Source organism: Microcaecilia unicolor, chromosome 8, assembly GCF_901765095.1.
Source record: "Microcaecilia unicolor chromosome 8, aMicUni1.1, whole genome shotgun sequence".
NCBI lineage: Eukaryota > Metazoa > Chordata > Amphibia > Gymnophiona > Siphonopidae > Microcaecilia > Microcaecilia unicolor.
Window position 1 is genome coordinate 240710260 of NC_044038.1, and position 19722 is coordinate 240729981.

At 43.0% G+C, this 19722-nt stretch overlaps 1 protein-coding gene across 4 annotated transcripts in view; it reads left to right on the forward strand.

The window, feature by feature from the left end:
- NCOA6 (nuclear receptor coactivator 6) overlaps nucleotides 1-19722 on the forward strand; it is a 70332-nt gene that overhangs the window by 20695 nt on the left and 29915 nt on the right. For 3 of the 4 annotated variants that reach the window (XM_030211088.1, XM_030211091.1, XM_030211089.1), the window contains exons 6-10: nucleotides 2287-2415; nucleotides 3855-4676; nucleotides 9319-9462; nucleotides 14233-15337; nucleotides 16183-16304. In XM_030211088.1, coding sequence (XP_030066948.1) covers nucleotides 2287-2415; nucleotides 3855-4676; nucleotides 9319-9462; nucleotides 14233-15337; nucleotides 16183-16304 — 2322 coding nt within the window. The remainder of the gene's footprint in view (nucleotides 1-2286; nucleotides 2416-3854; nucleotides 4677-9318; nucleotides 9463-14232; nucleotides 15338-16182; nucleotides 16305-19722) is intronic. The other variant, XM_030211090.1, reaches the window with a different exon arrangement.

The following is a 19722-nucleotide window of genomic DNA, read 5'->3' on the forward strand; positions in this document are numbered from 1 at the left end:
ACAAATACCCGACACGGGCCGTGTTTCAGCGTACAACCGCCTGCATCAGGGGTCAATAAACTCCTGTCAGTCAACTTGCAAACTATGGCGCAATAGGTTACTGAAACTATCGGGGTAGAACTCCTCCAACGTTCTATGAAGCCTCCACAAGTCCCAACTTCATAGAACATTGAAGGAGTTCTACCCCGATAGTTTCAGTAACCTATTGCGCCATAGTTTGCAAGTTGACTGACAGGAGTTTATTGACCCCTGATGCAGGCGGTTGTACGCTGAAACACGGCCCGTGTCGGGTATTTGTGATATTAAAGGACTACATTTTTCTCAATCCTGAAGGCCCAGTGTTTGCTTTGTTTGTTTGCCTAATTGTATTTGTATGCTGTTTTCCCTCTCTTTTGTGACTGTTAAAATACAGAGCAGCAATAAACAGCATTTATAAAAGTAAATTTCATAGGTAGAGCAATAAAACAGGAATAAAATTAGCCGGATTAAAAAATGAATCACAGAACCAGTTGCATTATGAGGGTTATATTTAAATCATTTTTATTGAGACCAACACGATCAATCAAAGTTTTCCAAAATACAAGAAAGATAACCATGCCAACCCCCACTTCAAAAATCCCCTCCTCCCCACCACCCATCTAGGACTAGGGGGCACGCAGTGAAGCTACAAAATAGTAAATTTAAAACAAACCGGAGAAAATATTTCTTCACTCAACGTGTAGTTAAACTCTGGAATTCGTTGCCAGAGAATGTAGTAAAAGCAGTTAGCTTAGCAGGTTTTAAAAAAGGTTTGGCTAGCTTCCTAAAAGAAAAGTCTGTAAGCCATTATTAAAATGGACTTGGGAAAAATCCACTGCGTATTTCTAGGATAAGTAGCATAAAATGTATTGTATTGTTTTGGGATGTTGCCAGGTACTTGTAACCTGGATTGGCCATTGTTGGAAACAGGATACTGGGCTTGATGGACCTTTGGTCTGTCCTACTATGGCAATACTTACATTCTTATTTTTGTTATGTTTGTGTTTTTTTTATTTTTACCTTGAGATTGAATGATTTTTAAGTGTTAGGGATGTTTTATTATTTGAGCCATTTTATTATCAACCACATTGGTTTATACCAGAAGGACGATATATCAAATAGAATAAATTAAGGAGACTGAGGGGCTCATTTTGAAAGCACTTAGGGGTATGTTTACTAAGGTTTGTTAGCGTTTTTAACGCGCCTGTAAATTTAAGGCGTGTTAAACGCTAACACGCCTATACATTTCTATGGGTGTGTTAGCGTTTAATGTGCGTAAACCATTTACGCGCGTTAAAAACGCTAACGCGCCCACAGCGCCGCTTAGTAAACCTAGTCGTTAGTCTTAAAGTTACATGGTTTACAATGTAACGTTGTAAGTCTAAGTGCTTTGAAACTACATCTCTCTGTCGGCAAAGACTACACATGCTCAGAACGTCACTCTTAGAGAACTCTTTGTCCTGATGCTTTCAGATGATATCTACATGTGTGCTTGATTAATGCTGATGTCTACAGAGAACATCTGTTATAGATATTGTATATACTCAAATATAAACTTATTCAAGTGTAAACAGATAAGTCCCATCCCGTTCCCCCCCCCCTCCCCCCCCAAAAAAAAATATATAAACCGGGGAGGTTTATGTTCAAGTTTAAGGTAACTTCCTCCCACCCCCAATGACGGACAGTTCTTACTCCACACTCCCATCAATTCCCACGCTGACAAAGCTACGTGCTATGCCTGTGCATGGCCGGGTTTTTACTTGCAAGTCCTACCTCCTGCCAGGTCTTGAGCATGCGGATATACTCATGGCCCTGCATTGGCCCAGCATGTAGCTTTGTCAGTGGCAGCCAAAGGAGATCAGACCTGTGAGTAAAATCTGGTAACCACAGGGGGGGGCTGGGGTGTGGAGCAAGAAATGCCAGTAACTGCAGGAAGTGGGGGGGGGGGGGGGTGTGAAACAAGAGACTTACTCTTTTTTGCTCCCAAAGTGTAAAAATGTTAGAACTGCATTGAAGTGGATGGGTAGGGAGAGTTTCCAGGGAAGGCCCAAAGAGGCTGAAATTTGGAACAGTTGCTCTACTGCTGTTATTTTAGTAGCTTTATATTGAACAAAATATTCCAAAAATAAAATCTTGTTCAGTTGTGGGGTGGCTATAAACATGCAGCCTGTAATCAGCCAAATGTACTAAAGTTACTTCCTATGGAGACAAGGTAGAAGAAAAGCTTCCCTAGCGTTTGTGGTCTCAGGGATGTTGTATTATTTGTAGGCCTTATTCGCATGAACAATCCTATTGCTGTTATGATGTCGCATAATGGGAACGTAACATCTTCCATGATGACAAGTGGAACAAATGCAGATCTACCACCAAGGGCACCAAGGCCAGCCTCACAGTCAGGTACTGGTACAGAAAATGCAGTGTCCAGAATTTGGTATCTTAAAGCTGACATGCCCCTTTCCTTGCTGCAGAATTGCAGCTTGAAAGAATTGAGAGGATTTAAGAGATCAAAAGATTTTTTTTTCCTGATGTGTGTGCATGCATGTAATATAACATTTTTCTCAGTACCTGCAGCTGCTTCCACATTAAGTCTGAGCCCCGTATGGCCTCATCTGCATGCCCCGCAGATCCCAGGGATGCAAAGTTTCAGTAACGCTCCTGTTTCTACATTGGTGTCCTACAGAGTTGGTGCCCCTCCTCCTAATGAGGTGTATTGCACTCTTGCCTACCAACAGTCCAGATGTTGGGTGTGCTTGAGGGGAGGAAGTGGAGGGGTAGGAATGTGTGTCTGATTTTTTAGAGATTGGGCAGCAGGTGGCTTCCGGGGAGCCTTTTGATGCCATTCTTTGCTAGCTGCTTCAGGGACTGATGCATAAAGCTACTGCAAACTCAGCCATGGGTTAGTTTTGTGCATACAGTGACAGCAGTGAACCTCGCTCAAGCCCAAGGTATGTGGAGTACGATCCTCCCTCCCCCTCCAATTTACTGCTGATGCCTGCTGTAGTGTTTGCATAAGAGTAAAGAGGGGCTTCCTTTTGGAGTTCTTAAGTTGTATCGTGTATAGGCAACCTATCCAGGTGTGTTTGAAGATTTTTAATCCTGCACTCTTTGTGGGCTGCTGTGTTTATTTCCAGGACAACGCCCATCTCTGGAGTCCCCCACTTGTGTGATAGGTAAACAGTTTCTTCTTGAAACAGTTACCTGTAGCGGGTGTATTTTTATTTTTGTTACATTTGTACCCCGCGCTTTCCCACTCATGGCAGGCTCAATGCGGCTTACATGGGGCAGTGGCGGGTTAAGTGACTTGCCCAGAGTCACAAGGAGCTGCCTGTGCCTGAAGTGGGAATCGAACTCAGTTCCTCAGTTCCCCAGGACCAAAGTCCACCACCCTAACCACTAGGCCACTCCTCCACTGTTTGAGAACAGCAATTGAGCTATCAGACAGTCATCACTTCTGGAGTTGACCTCGCAAGCTTAATGACAGGGCTGAGGCACACTAATGGGTAAATTGGCTGCCCAGGAAAAGTATCTCCTAGAAAGCAATGGAAGAGAGTGTCAGTCTTTTTTATTGAATTGAATTGACCACTTTGGGACTGTTTAGCAAAGGGACAGTATAGAAAGTTTTGAATAAACATAAACCTAAACACATCCAGTTTGGCGCTGTTGAGATCATGCCACCCCCTTGTGTAAACAGTGTATAGCTGACCTCAGAAAACACCTATTATAGATAAGCGACTTCATTTTTTCTAAGTGATTTTATTCTCGGTTTTAAATATGAAAACTCCTACAGGTACCAATTACATTTACTTACCTGTTTTGTTCTTGATTGGCTTGAATAGATGCAGTAGAACCACTTCTGTCTGGTATTGCAGTCCAGCAGCAAGGTCATCCGTCTGGGTCATTAACAGCTCAGCTCCATCCCAAGCAGTCAGTTTCTACTACCAGACCAATGAACTTGGCCGGCTTCCAGCAACTTCAGCATCAGCAGCCACAGCTGCAGCCCCGACTACCCCAGCAACATCAACAGCTGCCTCAGGGAGTTCGACCTTCATTTGCTACCCCAGCTCAGGTTCCAGTTCCTCCAGGTTGGAACCAGCTGTCTTCAGGAGCACTTCAGCCTCCACCTGCTCAAGGAACAATGGGAACATTAACATCAAACCAAGGGTGGAAAAAAACGCCATTACCTGGACCAATGCAGCAGCAACAATTTCAGGCAAGGCCGTCGTTGGCAACTGTGCAAACTCCCTCCCACCCGCCACCTCCCTATCCATTTGGAAGCCAGCAGGCCACTCAGGCTCACGCAAACTTCCCTCAAATGAGCAGTGCAGGTCAGTTCACTGCTCCCCAGCTGAAGACACTTCAGGGAGGGCCAGCTAGGGTCCCCACACCTCTTCAACAGCCCCATCTGACCAACAAGTCTCCTGCCTCCTCTCCTTCTTTCCAGCAAGGATCATCTCCTGCATCATCTCCAACAGTTAATCAACCACAGCAGCAGATGGGGCCAAGACCATCCCAGGCTAATGCGCTTTCCCAGGGATTTCAACAACCTGTCAGTTCACCTGGTAGGAATCCTGTGGCACAGCAGGGAAATATGCCCCCAAACTTCATGGTGATGCAGCAGCAAAACCAGGGGCCACAAACTTTGCATTCCAATCTTGGAGGTAAGAGAGGTGTTTTGCAAATGTTGCCTAAAGAATAACTATTATTTTTATCCACACCAAATTTTTAGGACATGACAAGAGTAGATGAAGATCCTGACAGGGTGTGCCCCCCCCCCCCCCCCCCCGATTATATCTGTGGTGGCCAAAGTAATGGCAGTTTTTAAAAAGTGTCCCAGGGATGATTTGGGAAACTACAGAAAGGTGAGGCTGGTGTTAGTGCTGGGCAAAATGGTAAAAACTATTATAAGGAACAAAATTACTGAATGTTTAGATAGTCATGGAAAATGGGACAATGTGAACATGGATTTAGTCAAAGAAAATCTTGCCTCAGTAATCTACATTTCTTTTTTTTTTTTTTAAAGGTACTACTACTACTACTTAACAATTCTAAAGCGCTACTAGGGTTACGCAGCGCTGTACAATTTAACATGGAAAGACAGTCCCTGCTCGAAGAGCTTACAATCTAAAAGACAAATGTACAGTTAATCTGATAGGTCAGACAGATTGGGGCAACCTATATGTTCGAAAGGTTAGGTTCCGAATGCAGCATTGAAGAGGTGGGCTTTAAGCAAGGATTTGAAGATGGGTAGGGAGGGGGCTTGGCGTAGGGATTCAGGAAGACTGTTCCAGGCATAGTGAGGCAAGGGAAAATGAGCGGAGCCTGGAATTGGCAATGGTGGAGAAGGGTACTGAGAGGAGGGATTTCTCATGTGAGCGGAGGTTACGGGCAGGAATGTAGGGGGAGATGAGGGTAGTGAGGAGCAGCAGAGTGAGTACATTTGTAAGTAAGGAGGAGGAGCTTGAATTGTATGCGATATCTGATCGGAAGCCAGTGAAGTGACTTGAGGTGAGGGGTGATATGAGTACATCGGTTCTGGCGGAATATAAGACGTGCGGCAGAGTTCTGAATGGATTGAAGGGGGGATAGATGGTTAAGTGGGAGGCCAGTGAGGTGTGAGTAAACACATGGATAAAGATGAGCCAGTCGATATAGTGTTTCTGGATTTCCAGAAATCATTTGATAAATTACTCAAGGAAATTTAAAAAGTCAGGAGATAAAAGGCAATTGTCCTCTTGTTGATTGGGAACAGAGTCTAGGGCTAAATGGTCAGTTTTCTCAGTGGAGAAAGGTGAATAGCAGAGTGAGAAATTGTAATTCTGACTCCGACATCGTTATAGCCAGTTTCTGTCATGGGTATCTCCCTTACCCTCCTCCTTGGTAATGACTGAATCAAAGAAAAGAATTTATTTAGTCTCTCTGTTATGGCTTCTTTCTTCCTGGTATCTGATGTTAGCCTGAGCAGGAGTATTCCTTTTTCTTTTTTTACTTGGTTTATGTCAACATATATGTGTGTTTATTTAGATTTTGCTCACACCTTTTCAGTAGTAGCTCAAGGTGAGTTTCATTCAGGTTTTCTGGGGGTATATGTCCCTGTCCCTGGAGGGCTCACAATCTAAGTTTGTACCTGAGGCAATGGAGGGTTAGGCGACTTGCCCAAGATCACAAGGAGCATCAAGACAGGTGCTGTAACCACTAGGCCACTTCTCCAAATTGCATATGTATAAATATGTATATAGTATGATTCAACATACTTTTAGTTCTCTGGTCGCTTAATTCAGTACCAGGCTGAGTAAAACTGCACATGATGGTATATATTTTGGAAAGTGCCAAAATGACAGCATAGTCTCTCATTGGTTAGCTTCACAGGTACTTTTTTTTTTTTTTTTTTTAAGGCTTCAGGATGTATTCTGTCAGGAAGGGACTACAGGTTCACAGTGCAAGCAGTTTGTTTTTCCATCATCTTGTATTGGTCAGCTCAGTTTACGTACGGTGCAGAATCTCCTTGGTCTGAGATTGCCTAGAGCAGAAATTATTGCCATTTAGTTCTGGATGAAGCAGCTTATATAATTTTAGCTTATCTTTAGTTTTGTAGTGGTTTAATTCTGGTCTATGATTGATCCAGCAGCAGCATTCTGATAAGAACTGAAGGAAAGGCAACTTTGGACAAATGAAGGTTGCATTAAACCTTCTGGAATGAACTTGTGGTGCTGCTTATTAGGAGTGAATCTTTGTCATCAGTTTCCTTTGCTCTTAAAAATCTAGAATAAGATGACAGAGAGAGACCTAGTTAGTCTGTCCCAAAGGAGGTTTAATGACAGCAGACGGCATGATGTCAAAAAGTTGAAGCCAGTGTCTCCAGCAGCCTCCTCCTTTGTACTTCCTAAGCAAACTTGTTAGCTGCTACACGGGAATGGAGTTTGCAGGGATGGAAGTAGTTCCTTCGGGGTTCTTGTAGGAGTGTACAGAGCCTCTCGGTGACCACCTACCTCACACTCTCGCATGCAGAGCGCCCTTCCTCACACGCATTCAGGTCCCAGGAGTCCCCCGCCACTCCAATCATCCTTCCACCCAGGCCAGCCTCCAGAGACGGAGCAACACCAGGATCTGGCACCTCTCGACCTGACTTCTCCATCCCTACAGCTTCTCCTCACTCGGAGAGACAACATCGTCCTTCATCAGTCACAGTGCAGCCTCATGCATGCAGGGTCCCCACTGTGGAGAAATGAAACGAGGCTATGAGGTCTTCCTGACTGATTGATTGATAGAGCAACTTTCCCCTTTTCTGCCTTCACACACGCATCCCTTCCCTGTGGTCTGCCATCTCTGTCAACTCTTCTGCTGTCCATCTAGCATGTCTCCCTTTCTGCTTCCTGTCTAGAGAGCTGCACGGCTTCCGTCCCCGCGGGAATCCCGCGGAACCCGCGGGATTCCCGCGGGGATGGAGGCAGTTCCTGCGGGGTTCCCGCGGGGATGGAAACAGTTCTGCGGGGTTCCCGCGGGGACGGAGGCAGTTCCTGCGGGGTTCCCACGGGGATGGAACCAGTTCTGTGGGCTTCCCGTAGAAGTGTAAGCTGCACCTGCACCAGCCTCTCATCTACCGAATACCAATTTATTTGAGTGCTGTCTCCTCCTCCTCTTCTTCCTTGCTTTAACAGCATAAATGTGGAAAGTCTTCCATTAAGGAGGTGGTAGAGTCACAAATGATGACGGAATTCAAAAAGGCGTGGGATGAACACAGGATCTCTAATTAGAAAATGGAAGTTATATAAAAAGCTAACCTTAAATGGCTGCATGTGTGTGGATGTGTCAAGTGACACTTAGATGGCAACTCTGGCTGTGATGAACTAGAGCTGATACCTGGCAGACTTGTATGGTCTGTGTCTCATACATGGCAATCTGGTTTAGGATGGGCTGGAAAGGGCTTAGACAGCAACTTCAGTGGCTGGAACATGAGGACAGTGCTGGACAGACTTTTACGGTCTGTGTCCCACAAATGAGAAGACGAATAGACTGGAGTGAGCTTCAACGGCAACTCCAGTAGTTGGAACATAAGGATAGGGCCAGATAGACTTCTGTGGTCTTTGTTCCAGAAGAACGGAAGAAAGACCATAATCAAGTATATAATATCACACTCGTTGATTTAATGATGACTTGATCACGAGTGTGACTATTGGCAGAGTGGATGGACCGTTCAGGTCTATTTGCTGTCACTTACTTTGTTACTATTAATCCTCTTTGCTACCAGACTTGTGTCAGACCTCAGCTCTGACACAGGCACAAGAATCAGATGTCACCTAACCTACTGGTGCGTGCATGTGGCGGCCTCTCAGCACACACTGCCAGTAAATCAGAGACAAATCTTACATGTGCACACCAGAGTGTTCCAAGTTTCAGCTTCCACTCCTTCCTTGCCTACAGTGCTGTGGCTCAAATCCAGAGAGAGACTGAGGGAGCTGACTGGAACTTTCTTTTATGTACTATTAAATTCTTACGGGGATAGGTGGGGATGGGTTAAATTCTTACGGGGACGGGTTGGGATGGTTTAAATTTTTGCGGGGATGGGTGGGGATGGGTAAGATTCCAGTGGGGACGGGCGGGGACGGGTAAGATTCCAGCGGGGACGGGTAAGATTTCTGTCCCCGTGCAACTCTCTATTCCTGTCCACAATCTGGCAGTTCTCCCTTAACACCCCTCCCCTCCCTGTCAAACTCATATCAGAGGTGGCTCACCAACAATCCCGCAGCTTTCCTTCTCCGATGTCCCGTCCCCTACATCCCACCCAAGGTTATTTAGTATCTTTATTGTTGTTATAAGCAAAAATAAAGGCATATAGTTCAACACTGAAATCTACAATACAGCATTACAAATAACAAAGCAAGCTCATAGGCAATGTCAACATTTTGAATACTGCTCCACCCACTGGGTTCAGCTCAGGTAATGGGGCCATATAGGCTCATGCCATCTCCTGTCATTACTTAACGGTAATGCTCAGTGACCAGGCTCGGGGCCTGTGATATGTTGGAGGAGGAGAAGGCTGCGAATAAAATTGGAGAAAAATCCCCATGTATCTTGTGAAAGAAGGCTCATGTCACCAGATCCTAGACTGGTGCCTATTGAGCTGGAGGTAGAAAGGAGCAAGAGGAAGCTTTCAAGTAAAAAAAAAAAAGGTAAGGGAATAAGAAATTTATATTCATGTACTTATTTTCTCTATTGTTGTGAGAAACTAGAATTTCAGCCATTGAGGGAAAAATGAACAAAAATCACACTTTTCCTTATACATTCTTTTTGTGTCTTGTAAAGGGATGCCTAAACGCCTTCCACCTGGATTCGCTGCAGGTCAGTCTAATCAGAACTATATGCAAGGCCAGGTATCTTCAGCTCCAGGAACACCAGTGAATGCAGGAGCCCCTCAGCTACAGACAAACCATAATCTGCAGCACCCAGGTCAGTATTAACAAGTGTTTCTATGCTTCACCTTTTCTTTCGTGACTCATTTCAAGTATTTTATTTCCTTTTTTAATCTCCTTTCTGAAAAATCTTAGCAGAATGAATTACTGAATATTTTGAGGTATTGGCTTTCTAGGTTCGTGTCTGTAGAGGTTTTTGGGTTTGATTTTAATGACTTGCTAGGGTCTGGATAACAAAGCTGAAATAAATAATTTTTGCTGAACATAAAAAATATCAGCCAGATTCTGAGGTCCAACACAACCCACAGCAAAGAGTCTGGACTGTTTCACATAAAACAGTTATTGCTTTTTCCATCCACGAACAAGATGAATTAGCCACACAAATGAATGATGTCCTCTGTCATTGGTGACATGGGTAGCACTCGGAGCTCAGATTTAAAAATAAAGAGGTTTTTCTGAGCTTGCATGGAACTTTCTGCACATTAGAGATCTCAAACGTTCCCTCACTTTATTTTCAAGTTTCCTGGTACCCTTACCTATTTTTATCATTACTAAATTTTATATTTCTCTAGGTTTTTTTGTTGTTAATTTTTTTTTATTCACCCTCTGACTACATCTGCTTCAAAAATGGAAAAAACAATTGCTTGTTTTTCAGTTGACGTCAAGCTTAGTGTATGAGCACATTCTAAAAATTTAACAAGATATAAAAGATAGGAGAAGGTTTGTTCTATTGTTGAGTTTATAAAATGGGAAGAGTACTTTTGACTATGACCATTTGATTTCCCGTTAGAAAGACCGATAGACGTGTTAGCTTAATTTATCATGTCACAATAATGAAACAAAATGGCAAAAAGCTCAAGACATGATAGCTTATTTCAACTGTGTTTAAATATTCAAATGATTTTGAAGGATATAATGTTTTAGGGATCAAATGGTGAATTTTTATAATCTCTATATATAAAAGGCACCACCAACGTTCTAAATGAAGCCTCCAGCCGGAAGTGTGAAGGGGGAGAGAGATCCGGTTTCCCCATGAGTGTCTGCCCCGCCCTCGCTCTCTCTGTAACACAAACAGTGAAGGAAAACACAGCAAAGCTCGAAATCAAATCACGCTCCCTGTAACAGTGAAGGACTCAGAGGGGGGAGGGGAGAGAGGGCAGAAGCCCTCACTATCTCTGTAACACAGCACAGCAGGAAACTTAACACTGAAGGACTCGACTCCGAAAGGGGAGCGGACAGAGAGCAGAGGGGACAGACAGCACAGGGGAAGGGAGAGAGGGCAGAGGGCAGGGACACACACACTCCCACATGCACACAGAAGAAAACCTTGCTAGCCCCCGTTTCATTTGCATCAGAAACGGGACTTTTTTACTAGTGCTTTAATAAGTCTTTTGTAAATTTCTTAGCACTATAGGTTTGACAGGTGGTAGCAGTCAGAAATACATTTATTTTGCCTTTTTTAGTTTAAAATTTTGTAACCTCTCCTGTTCTACTATGGATGAATAGCCAACAGTTTGTTACAGAAGGAGAGGACTGTATATGAAGTTGCCACAACTTCAGTCTGCTAAAAATTTGGCTCGCTTTAAGATAAAACACTGCGATAATCTTTTTGAAATAAGAAGAAAGTTCTCCCAGTTGAGAATTGTCTTTGAAAATACCAATCTAGTGGTGACATTTTATCCAGCACTTAATATCAAATTTATATTTTTCCCCTTTGTAATACAGTAATTAAACATGGATTACATCATGGAGTGGAGGAGTGGCCTAGTGGTTAGAGCACAGGTCTTGAAATCCAGAGGTGGCCGGTTCAAATCCCACTGCTGCTCCTTGTGATCTTGGGCAAGTCACTTAACCCTCCATTGCCTCAGGTACAAACTTAGATTGTGAGCCCTCCTGGGACAGAGAAATATCCAGAGTACCTGAATGTAACTCACCTTGAGCTACTACTGAAAAAGGTGTCAGCAAAATCTAAATAAATAAAGATTCTAGAATTCTAAAAAAAAAAAAAACAAGATTCCAAGCAGAATTTCAAAGTGTAGCAACATTCCATGTAGAACCCCAAAGAGTAACAAGATCCTTTGGGGTGGAGGAGTGGCCAGAGCACTGGTCTTGCAATCCAGAGGTGGCCAGTTCAAATCCCACCGCTGTTCCTTGTGATCTTGGAGAAGTCACTTAACCCTCCTTTGCCTCAGGTACAAACTTAGATCGTGAGCCCTCCTGGGACAGAGAAATATCCAGAGTACCTGAATGTAACTCACCTTGAGCTACTACTGAAAAAAGTGTGAGCAAAATCCAAATACATTATTTGAGATTCTGTTGCTACTATTTGAGGTTCTACATGGAATGTTGCTGTAGTGGAGGAGTGGCCTAGTGGTTAGAGCATCGGTCTTGCAATCCAGAGGTGGCCGGTTCAAATCCTGCTACTGCTCCTTGTGATCTTGGGCAAGTCACTTAACCCTCCATTGCCTCAGGTACAAACTTAGATTGTGAGCCCTCCTGGGACAGAGAAATATCCAGAGTACCTGAATGTAACTCACCTTGAGCTACTACTGAAAAAGGTGTCAGCAAAATCTAAATAAATAAAGATTCTAGAATTCTAAAAAAAAAAAAACAAGATTCCAAGCAGAATTTCAAAGTGTAGCAACATTCCATGTAGAACCCCAAAGAGTAACAAGATCCTTTGGGGTGGAGGAGTGGCCAGAGCACTGGTCTTGCAATCCAGAGGTGGCCAGTTCAAATCCCACCGCTGTTCCTTGTGATCTTGGAGAAGTCACTTAACCCTCCTTTGCCTCAGGTACAAACTTAGATCGTGAGCCCTCCTGGGACAGAGAAATATCCAGAGTACCTGAATGTAACTCACCTTGAGCTACTACTGAAAAAGGTGTCAGCAAAATCTAAATAAATAAAGATTCTAGAATTCTAAAAAAAAACAACAAGATTCCATGCAGAATTTCAATAGCAACATTCCATGTAGAACCCCAAAGAGTAACAAGATTCTTTGGGGTGGAGGAGTAGCCTAGTGATTAGAGCACCAGTCTTGCAATCCAGAGGTGGCCAGTTCAAATCCCACTGCTGCTCCTTGTGATCTTGGGCAAGTCACTTAACCCTCCATAGCCTCAGGTACAAACTTAGATTGTGAGCCCTCCTGGGACAGAGAAATATCCAGAGTACCTGAATGTGACTCACCTTGAGCTACTACTGAAAAAGGTGTGAGCAAAATATAAATAAATAAATATCATGTGAAAGCATAAAATAGAAAATTCACCAATCACAATCAAAATTAAAATCCCATATCAAATGGAAAAAATGATACACAACATAAATAACCAACAAATTTTTCTTATTTGTAAAACTCAGTGACAATGCGTAAAGAAACAAATAATGCTGACTTTGATTCAGATAATCAGGGGATTGACGCACCTGGTTTTTTTTTTCCTTTGTTCTCTTAAAAAAAAGGGAAGTAAAAGCAGTCGGAAGAACCAATTAGTGGTAAACAGGGAAAATTTATTTTTAGAACAATCTTTAGTGACCAGGTGTTGTATACTGTCCTACCGCACAGATGTTTCAGCAGCTGGACTGCCTGCATCAGGGGCACATTCCGTCCTTCTAGGAGCTAGTAATACACCTAAAACTTGGTATTCAATGCATAGGGTTGCCTACACTGGGTTCCTCAAGGAGATGGGGGGAGCAAACGCAGACATGTAAGATGGTTTAGATGAAGGGGACTCGCATGGTGATGGAAAGAAGAGAGCATGAGATGGATTAATAACGTGTGGAAAATGAGTAAGGAAAATGTGGACCAGTGTAAAATATTTTCAGTATATTGAATTTTGTGACTTTAAATGTGTTAGTGTGTATGGTCTGGATCCTACATTTGAGCAGAATCTCAGCAATTGTGGTTGTAGACCAACATAAATCTGTTTGTACCTGCTTACCAGTGTTTTGATTTTTTATTCATATTTGGCTCAGTTAATTAACCATTGAATAAACTAGAATATGTAGGAAAAATGTATATCTTGCCAGTCCTAGAGACTGGGCCCTTGGTGGTTCACAGTTCAGAAAAGCACACAAATATACATTGACAACAGAGGTAAAACCAAATGAGGGAAGACTTATTACAGTGAAAATGCAGCCCAATTGATTGACTCCCCGAGTGTGGCACCCCCGGGGCAAACAGAGGCCCCCACGGACCTCAGCCCCTACCAAGCAGGGTTTTGTTTTGTTTTTTAAAGATGCACAGAAATAACCTGAACCTTTCAGCAGAAAATAACATTAATAAGAATAGACAAAAAGGAATGAGACTGAAGGACTCACCACCTTCCACCTGCTGGAGACTGAGATTACTAGATCTTTCTCTAGCTGGCAAGGGCTCTTATTGGCTGGCTAGAGTCTCAGTTTTTTTTTTCTCAGTCTCCACCTGCTGGAAGGCGTGCACAACCCATCAGTCACATTCTGGGCCGGTCCGGAGGGACTAAAGGAAAGCAAATTAGCAGGTAAGCCACATTGCGCCTGCAAACAGGTGGGATAATGTGGGATACAAATGCAATAAATAAAAAAATAATAATTTACCCTTACCTACTACTGCTGACACCAGCCTGTTAGGGTTTGAATGCTTGCAGGAAAGGTATATTTGGTATATGGCCCTAAGAAATGACTTCAGTATCATCTATATGCTGAGGACTTTAGAGATGTAAAACTGTGACCTTGTTAATAAAATTATTTTTTCCTTGTATGAATCGCTATATTTTTAGACACATTATTAGTCAAAGTACAATATATGGTTCATGCCGTAAATGTTCTTTTTCAGGTGGTCAAGCAGGAGGCCCTTCTCAGAATCAGATGCACGGTCCACCCAACATGATGCAGACCAGTCTTATGGGGCTTCATGGAAACATGAGCAGTCAGCAGGCTGGTACTGGCGGAGTTCCCCAGGTGAACATGAGCAGTATGCAGGGGCAGCCTCAACAAGGACCACAGTCCCAGCTCATGGGAATACACCAGCAAATTGTTTCATCTCAAGGGCAGATGGTGAACATTCAGGCGCAGGGAGGCCTGTCTTCTCAAAATCAACTGATACTTTCTCGTGGCCAACTCATGCCACAAGGCCAGATGATGATCACACCTCAAAACCAAAACCTTGGACCTGCACAGCAAAGGATGACCCCGCCGAAGCAGATGATTCCTCAACAGGGTCAGCAAATGATGACACAGCATAATCAAATGATTGGACCTCAAGGGCAGGTCATGTTGCAGCAGAACCCAATGCTAGAGCAAATGATGGCCAGTCAAATGCAAGGGAATAAACAGACGTTTAGTATTCAGACACAGCCCAATGTCATGGCAGGCCAAGCTCAGATGATGAGGGGACCAACTCCAAATATGCAAGGAAGCATGGTACAGTTCACCGGACAGATGATGGCACAGCAGGGCACTGTGAACAGTAGCCCTCAAGGAATGGGAATTCAGGGGCAGGTTCTGAGGCCAGCAGGTCCTGGCCCACACTTACAGCAGCAACATAATGATACTTCTACTGTGTCAAACAATGATGTAAACCTTACACAGATGCTGCCAGATGTGTCCATGCAACAAGGAAATATGGTGCCATCGCATATACAGACAGTGCAAGGAAATAATACCCCTGGGAATCATTTTTCTGGACATGGATTGCCCTTTAGTACCCCTTTCAGTGGAGCGCCCAATGGCAACCAGATCTCCTGTGGTCAAAATCCTGGGTTCCCTGTAAATAAAGACGTCACTCTAACCAGTCCACTTCTGGTTAACTTGCTGCAAAGTGACATATCCACAGGACACTTTGGTGTGAACAGTAAGCAAGGCAATCAGAATGCCACAAAACCCAAGAAGAAGAAACCTCCGAGGAAGAAGAAAAATCAGCAAGTAGAAGAGCAGCTTAAGTAGGTGTAAAGTTCTCATGTTGTAAGGGGTAAAATTCTCAGGGTGTAAGCTATTTATAAATTCAGTTTGCTTTAGGCAAAGGTTCAGACCTATGTAATCCAAGGTGTGGCAGATGGGATGAAAACTTGGATAAATCTGTGACTTTGGAAACAATAATTAAAGCCTTTCCATAGGTAAAGCTTTGGAAATTTAGGCTTTAATGCCCAGCCTGTCTGTGGGTAAAAGTATGTTTACTGTCCCAACAATAGACTTACTTTGACTTGCAGACAGAAAAGGCAGCTAAGGGGAAGGGGCACTCAATAATGAATAATGCTAGATGGATTTTTGATAGGATGCAGAGAAAGTGGTCCCGGTGTCGGCAGGTAACTATTCTGGGGGCAGAGTTTTGCTTTATTGATGCAAACCCTGCAGAATTTGCACAAATCAAACCCTATGCTTGTCACTTTTATTTTCTAGGCCTATAGCATGTGGCTTCTTGCATTTAAGTTTTAGTTCATGCTTGCTTTATTTTGTAGCTTCTGTATGGATAGCAATAACCTCTTTACCCCATCAACTGATGATATCAACAGAATACATGGTAAATTTTGACCAGATAGATAGCCTGTGTAGTCTAACCATTTGTCTTCCTGTTTGGATCTTTACCACTTTGGGTAGGTGAATTTTTATGCTCACTGGTCATCATGGCCCAGATCCTTGCTGATCAGTCAGTCTCTCTCTCATATTCAGCTAGACTACAAGAAAAGTAGAATTTGTGTAACAAAATACCAGTATTTCAGAGGAAATTGTTTGAAATAACGTACAATTACTGGTTTTCATGACAAGATCTTTTCAAAAATTGTTTCAGTGCTCCAGATTCCCGTCCCCCTGGCCTAGAGGAGACGGATCAACAGCAACTGTTAGGGGAGCAAGGAATAAACTTGGACAGCACGGGTTCTAAACTTTCTGATTTCACAAGCAGGCCATCAGGTAACTATTGAGTTCTAGTTTGTAAGATCATTGGTTTTGATTGAATTTTGCTTAAGTTTGCTCCTGTGTCTTTGTGCTTCCATCAAAATCTGAACTGAGTGGAGGAGTGGCCTAGTGGTTGGGGTGGTGGACTCTGGTCCTGGGGAACTGAGTTCGATTCCCACTTCAGGCACAGGCAGCTCCTTGTGACTCTGGACAAGTCACTTAACCCTCCATTGCCCCAGGTACAAATAAGTACCTGTATATGTAAGCCGCATTGAGCCTGCCATGAGTGGGAAAGCGCGGGGTACAAATGTAACAAAAAAAAAAAAAACCTGCAGTTTATTAGGCTATCACACTGTGAACGTTTATTCACAGGTACACTCTGGTTACTCCCCCCCACCCCCATTTTTATATGCCCCCCTCTAATTCAGCCATCACATAGACAAATGGTCTTCAGCCAGGGTCAACAAAATGCAGTTACCTCTGGAACCAGACGACTATGGATCCCAAGTTTAGCCATTGGGTGTTGCTGTTGAGCAATGGCTAAGATTCTCTACCCTTCCCAGCTGCTCCAGCTAGCCTGGGTAAGTAGAAAACCAGATCCTGGAATCCATCTCAGGTCCTCCGGATGGCATCACACAGCACTTTCTTAGGTTCAGTATGCCTTTCTCCTTTTTTATTTATTTATTTATTTGTTTATTTATTTGTTGCATTTGTGTCCCACATTTTCCCACCTATTTGCAGGCTCAATGATTTGTTAATTCACTCATTTGCTGATGCCTCAGTTAGATTTCCCTACCTTCTGATCCTTGGAGATTTCAATATTCATGTAGACAATGAATCTTTTTTTGGGGGGGGGGGGGAGGGGGGAGTTTATTTTTTTATTTATTTTTGTTACATTTGTACCCCGTGCTTTCCCACTCATGGCAGGCTCTATGCAGCAGGCAATGGAGGGTTAAGTGACTTGCCCAGAGTCACAAGGAGCTGCCTGTGCCTGAAGTGAGAATCGAACTCAGTTCCTCAGTTCCCCAGGACCAAAGTCCACCACCCTAACCACTAGGCCACTCCTCCACTGTTGCTACTATTGGAGATTCTACATGGAATGTTGCTATTCCACTAGCTAGTCTAAATACGTATAAAGCAGAGTTTTTTTGTCTATGAGGGAAAAGTCTCAACCACTACAGCTATATTCTATACACCTGAGTGTTCATTTTATAGCCTGTAGAAAAAGTCATCACAGACTTGAAAAACCCTCGATTTTTTACTTGTATAGAATTTTTTTGTGTAGAATTTTTTTGTTTTCTTTATCAAAAAGTAAAATCACTTATCTTGCCAAATATTCGTTTGGACAGGCGCTTAGTCCAGTTAGATCATGAAATTGCAATGGTTCCTACGGTCCCGTTTCGAGTCTCTTCGTCAGGGAACCTCCTTGCACCTTTGTTAGTTTTCCTCTAAGGAAGATCGACAGAAGACACGATCTTCCTTAGAGGAAAACTAACAAAGGTGCAAGGAGGTTCCCTGACGAAGAGACTCGAAACGGGACCGTAGGAACCATTGCAATTTCATGATCTAACTGGACTAAGCGCCTGTCCAAACGAATATTTGGCAAGATAAGTGATTTTACTTTTTGATAAAGAAAACAAAAAAATTCTACACAAAAAAATTCTATACAAGTAAAAAATCGAGGGTTTTTCAAGTCTATGATGACTTTTTCTACAGGCTATAAAATGAACACTCAGGTGTATAGAATATAGCTGTAGTGGTTGAGACTTTTCCCTCATAGACAAAAAAACTCTGCTTTATACGTATTTAGACTATCTGGTATTGACAGCAGAGTATCTGTGATAGCTATTCCACTAGCAACATTCCATGTAGAAGTCGGCCCTTGCAGATCACCAATGTGGCCGCGCAGGCTTCTGCTTCTGTGAGTCTGACGTCCTGCACGTACGTGCAGGACGTCAGACTCACAGAAACCGAAGCCTGCGCAGCCTTCTACATGGAATGTTGCTAGTGGAATAGCAACATTCCATGTAGAATCTCCAATAGTATCTATTTTATTTTTGTTACATTTGTACCCCGCGCTTTCCCACTCATGGCAGGCTCAATGCGGCTTACATGGGGCAATGGAGGGTTAAGTGACTTGCCCAGAGTCACAAGGAGCTGCCTGTGCCTGAAGTGGGAATCGAACTCAGTTCCCCAGGACCAAAGTCCACCACCCTAACCACTAGGCCACTCCACTCTTGCTAGGAGGTCCTAATTTCTTTCTTTCCTGCGGGATCTTAACCAATTTGCTGATTTTTTCCAATGCATGTTGCTGGTCACAGCCTCAGCTTTTTATAATTGTTATTCCTTTCTTAGCTAATTTTATTTTGTAAACCGCTTTTGACCTTTCTGCCAGGAAAGGCAGCGTAGCAAGTCCTCTAATAAACATAAACACTTCTCACTGAACCATTCGTCCAGCCATGATTCGTAAGAATGTTTTAAGGAAGCCTCCAGGGTTGCCATTCTGGGACAGAGTGAAGGTCCATCAGGCCCAATATCCTGTTTCCAACAGTGGCTAATGCAGGTCACAAGTACCTGGCAAGATCCCAAATCAGTAAAACAGATTTTATTCTGCCTATCCTAGAAATACTGTCAAACAATTGTGGACCGTCACTCTGTCCAATTACACAAAATAACAAAAAATATGCACAGAGTGTGTAAATGCAAATAAAATAACCCTAAGGGCTATTAACTAAGGTGAGGTAGAGTCTCATACGTAGTTCACGATAGTATTTCTTTCACTCAATAGGTGAATCACTTATTCGTATTCATTTCTTAATCATAGACTCAGCCTCCACCATCCTACATCTGCTAACAAAAATATATAAGTAGTGACTTTTACAACATGAGCAAGCACACATAGATGTTCGAGGCAGCAATCGAATTTGGTGGCACTCCCCCTTGACAAAGTGAATACGAAACGGGGACCTGTCGGAGTTCTAAGAGCGCACCAACCTGCCTAAGATAAGTGCAGTGTGCATTATCGTAATAAGAGTGTTGTAAAAGTCACAACTTTATATATTTTTGTTAGCAGATGTAGGATGGTGGAGGCTGAGTCGATGATTAAGAAATGAATACGAATAAGTGATTCACCTGTTGAGTGAAAGAAATACTATCGTGAACTACATACGAGACTCTACCTCACCTTAGTTAATAGCCCTTAGGGTTATTTTATTTGCATTTACACACTCTGTGCATATTTTTTGTTATCCTAGAAATAAGCAGTGGATTTTCCCCAAGTCCATCTTTATAATGGCTTATGGACTTTTCTTTTAGGAAATTTATCCAAAAAGATTTTTAAAACCTGCTAAGCTAACTGCTTTTACCACATTCTCCTGGGAACAAATTTCGTAGTTTGTATTGTGTGAAGAAATATTTTCTCCAGTTTTTTAAA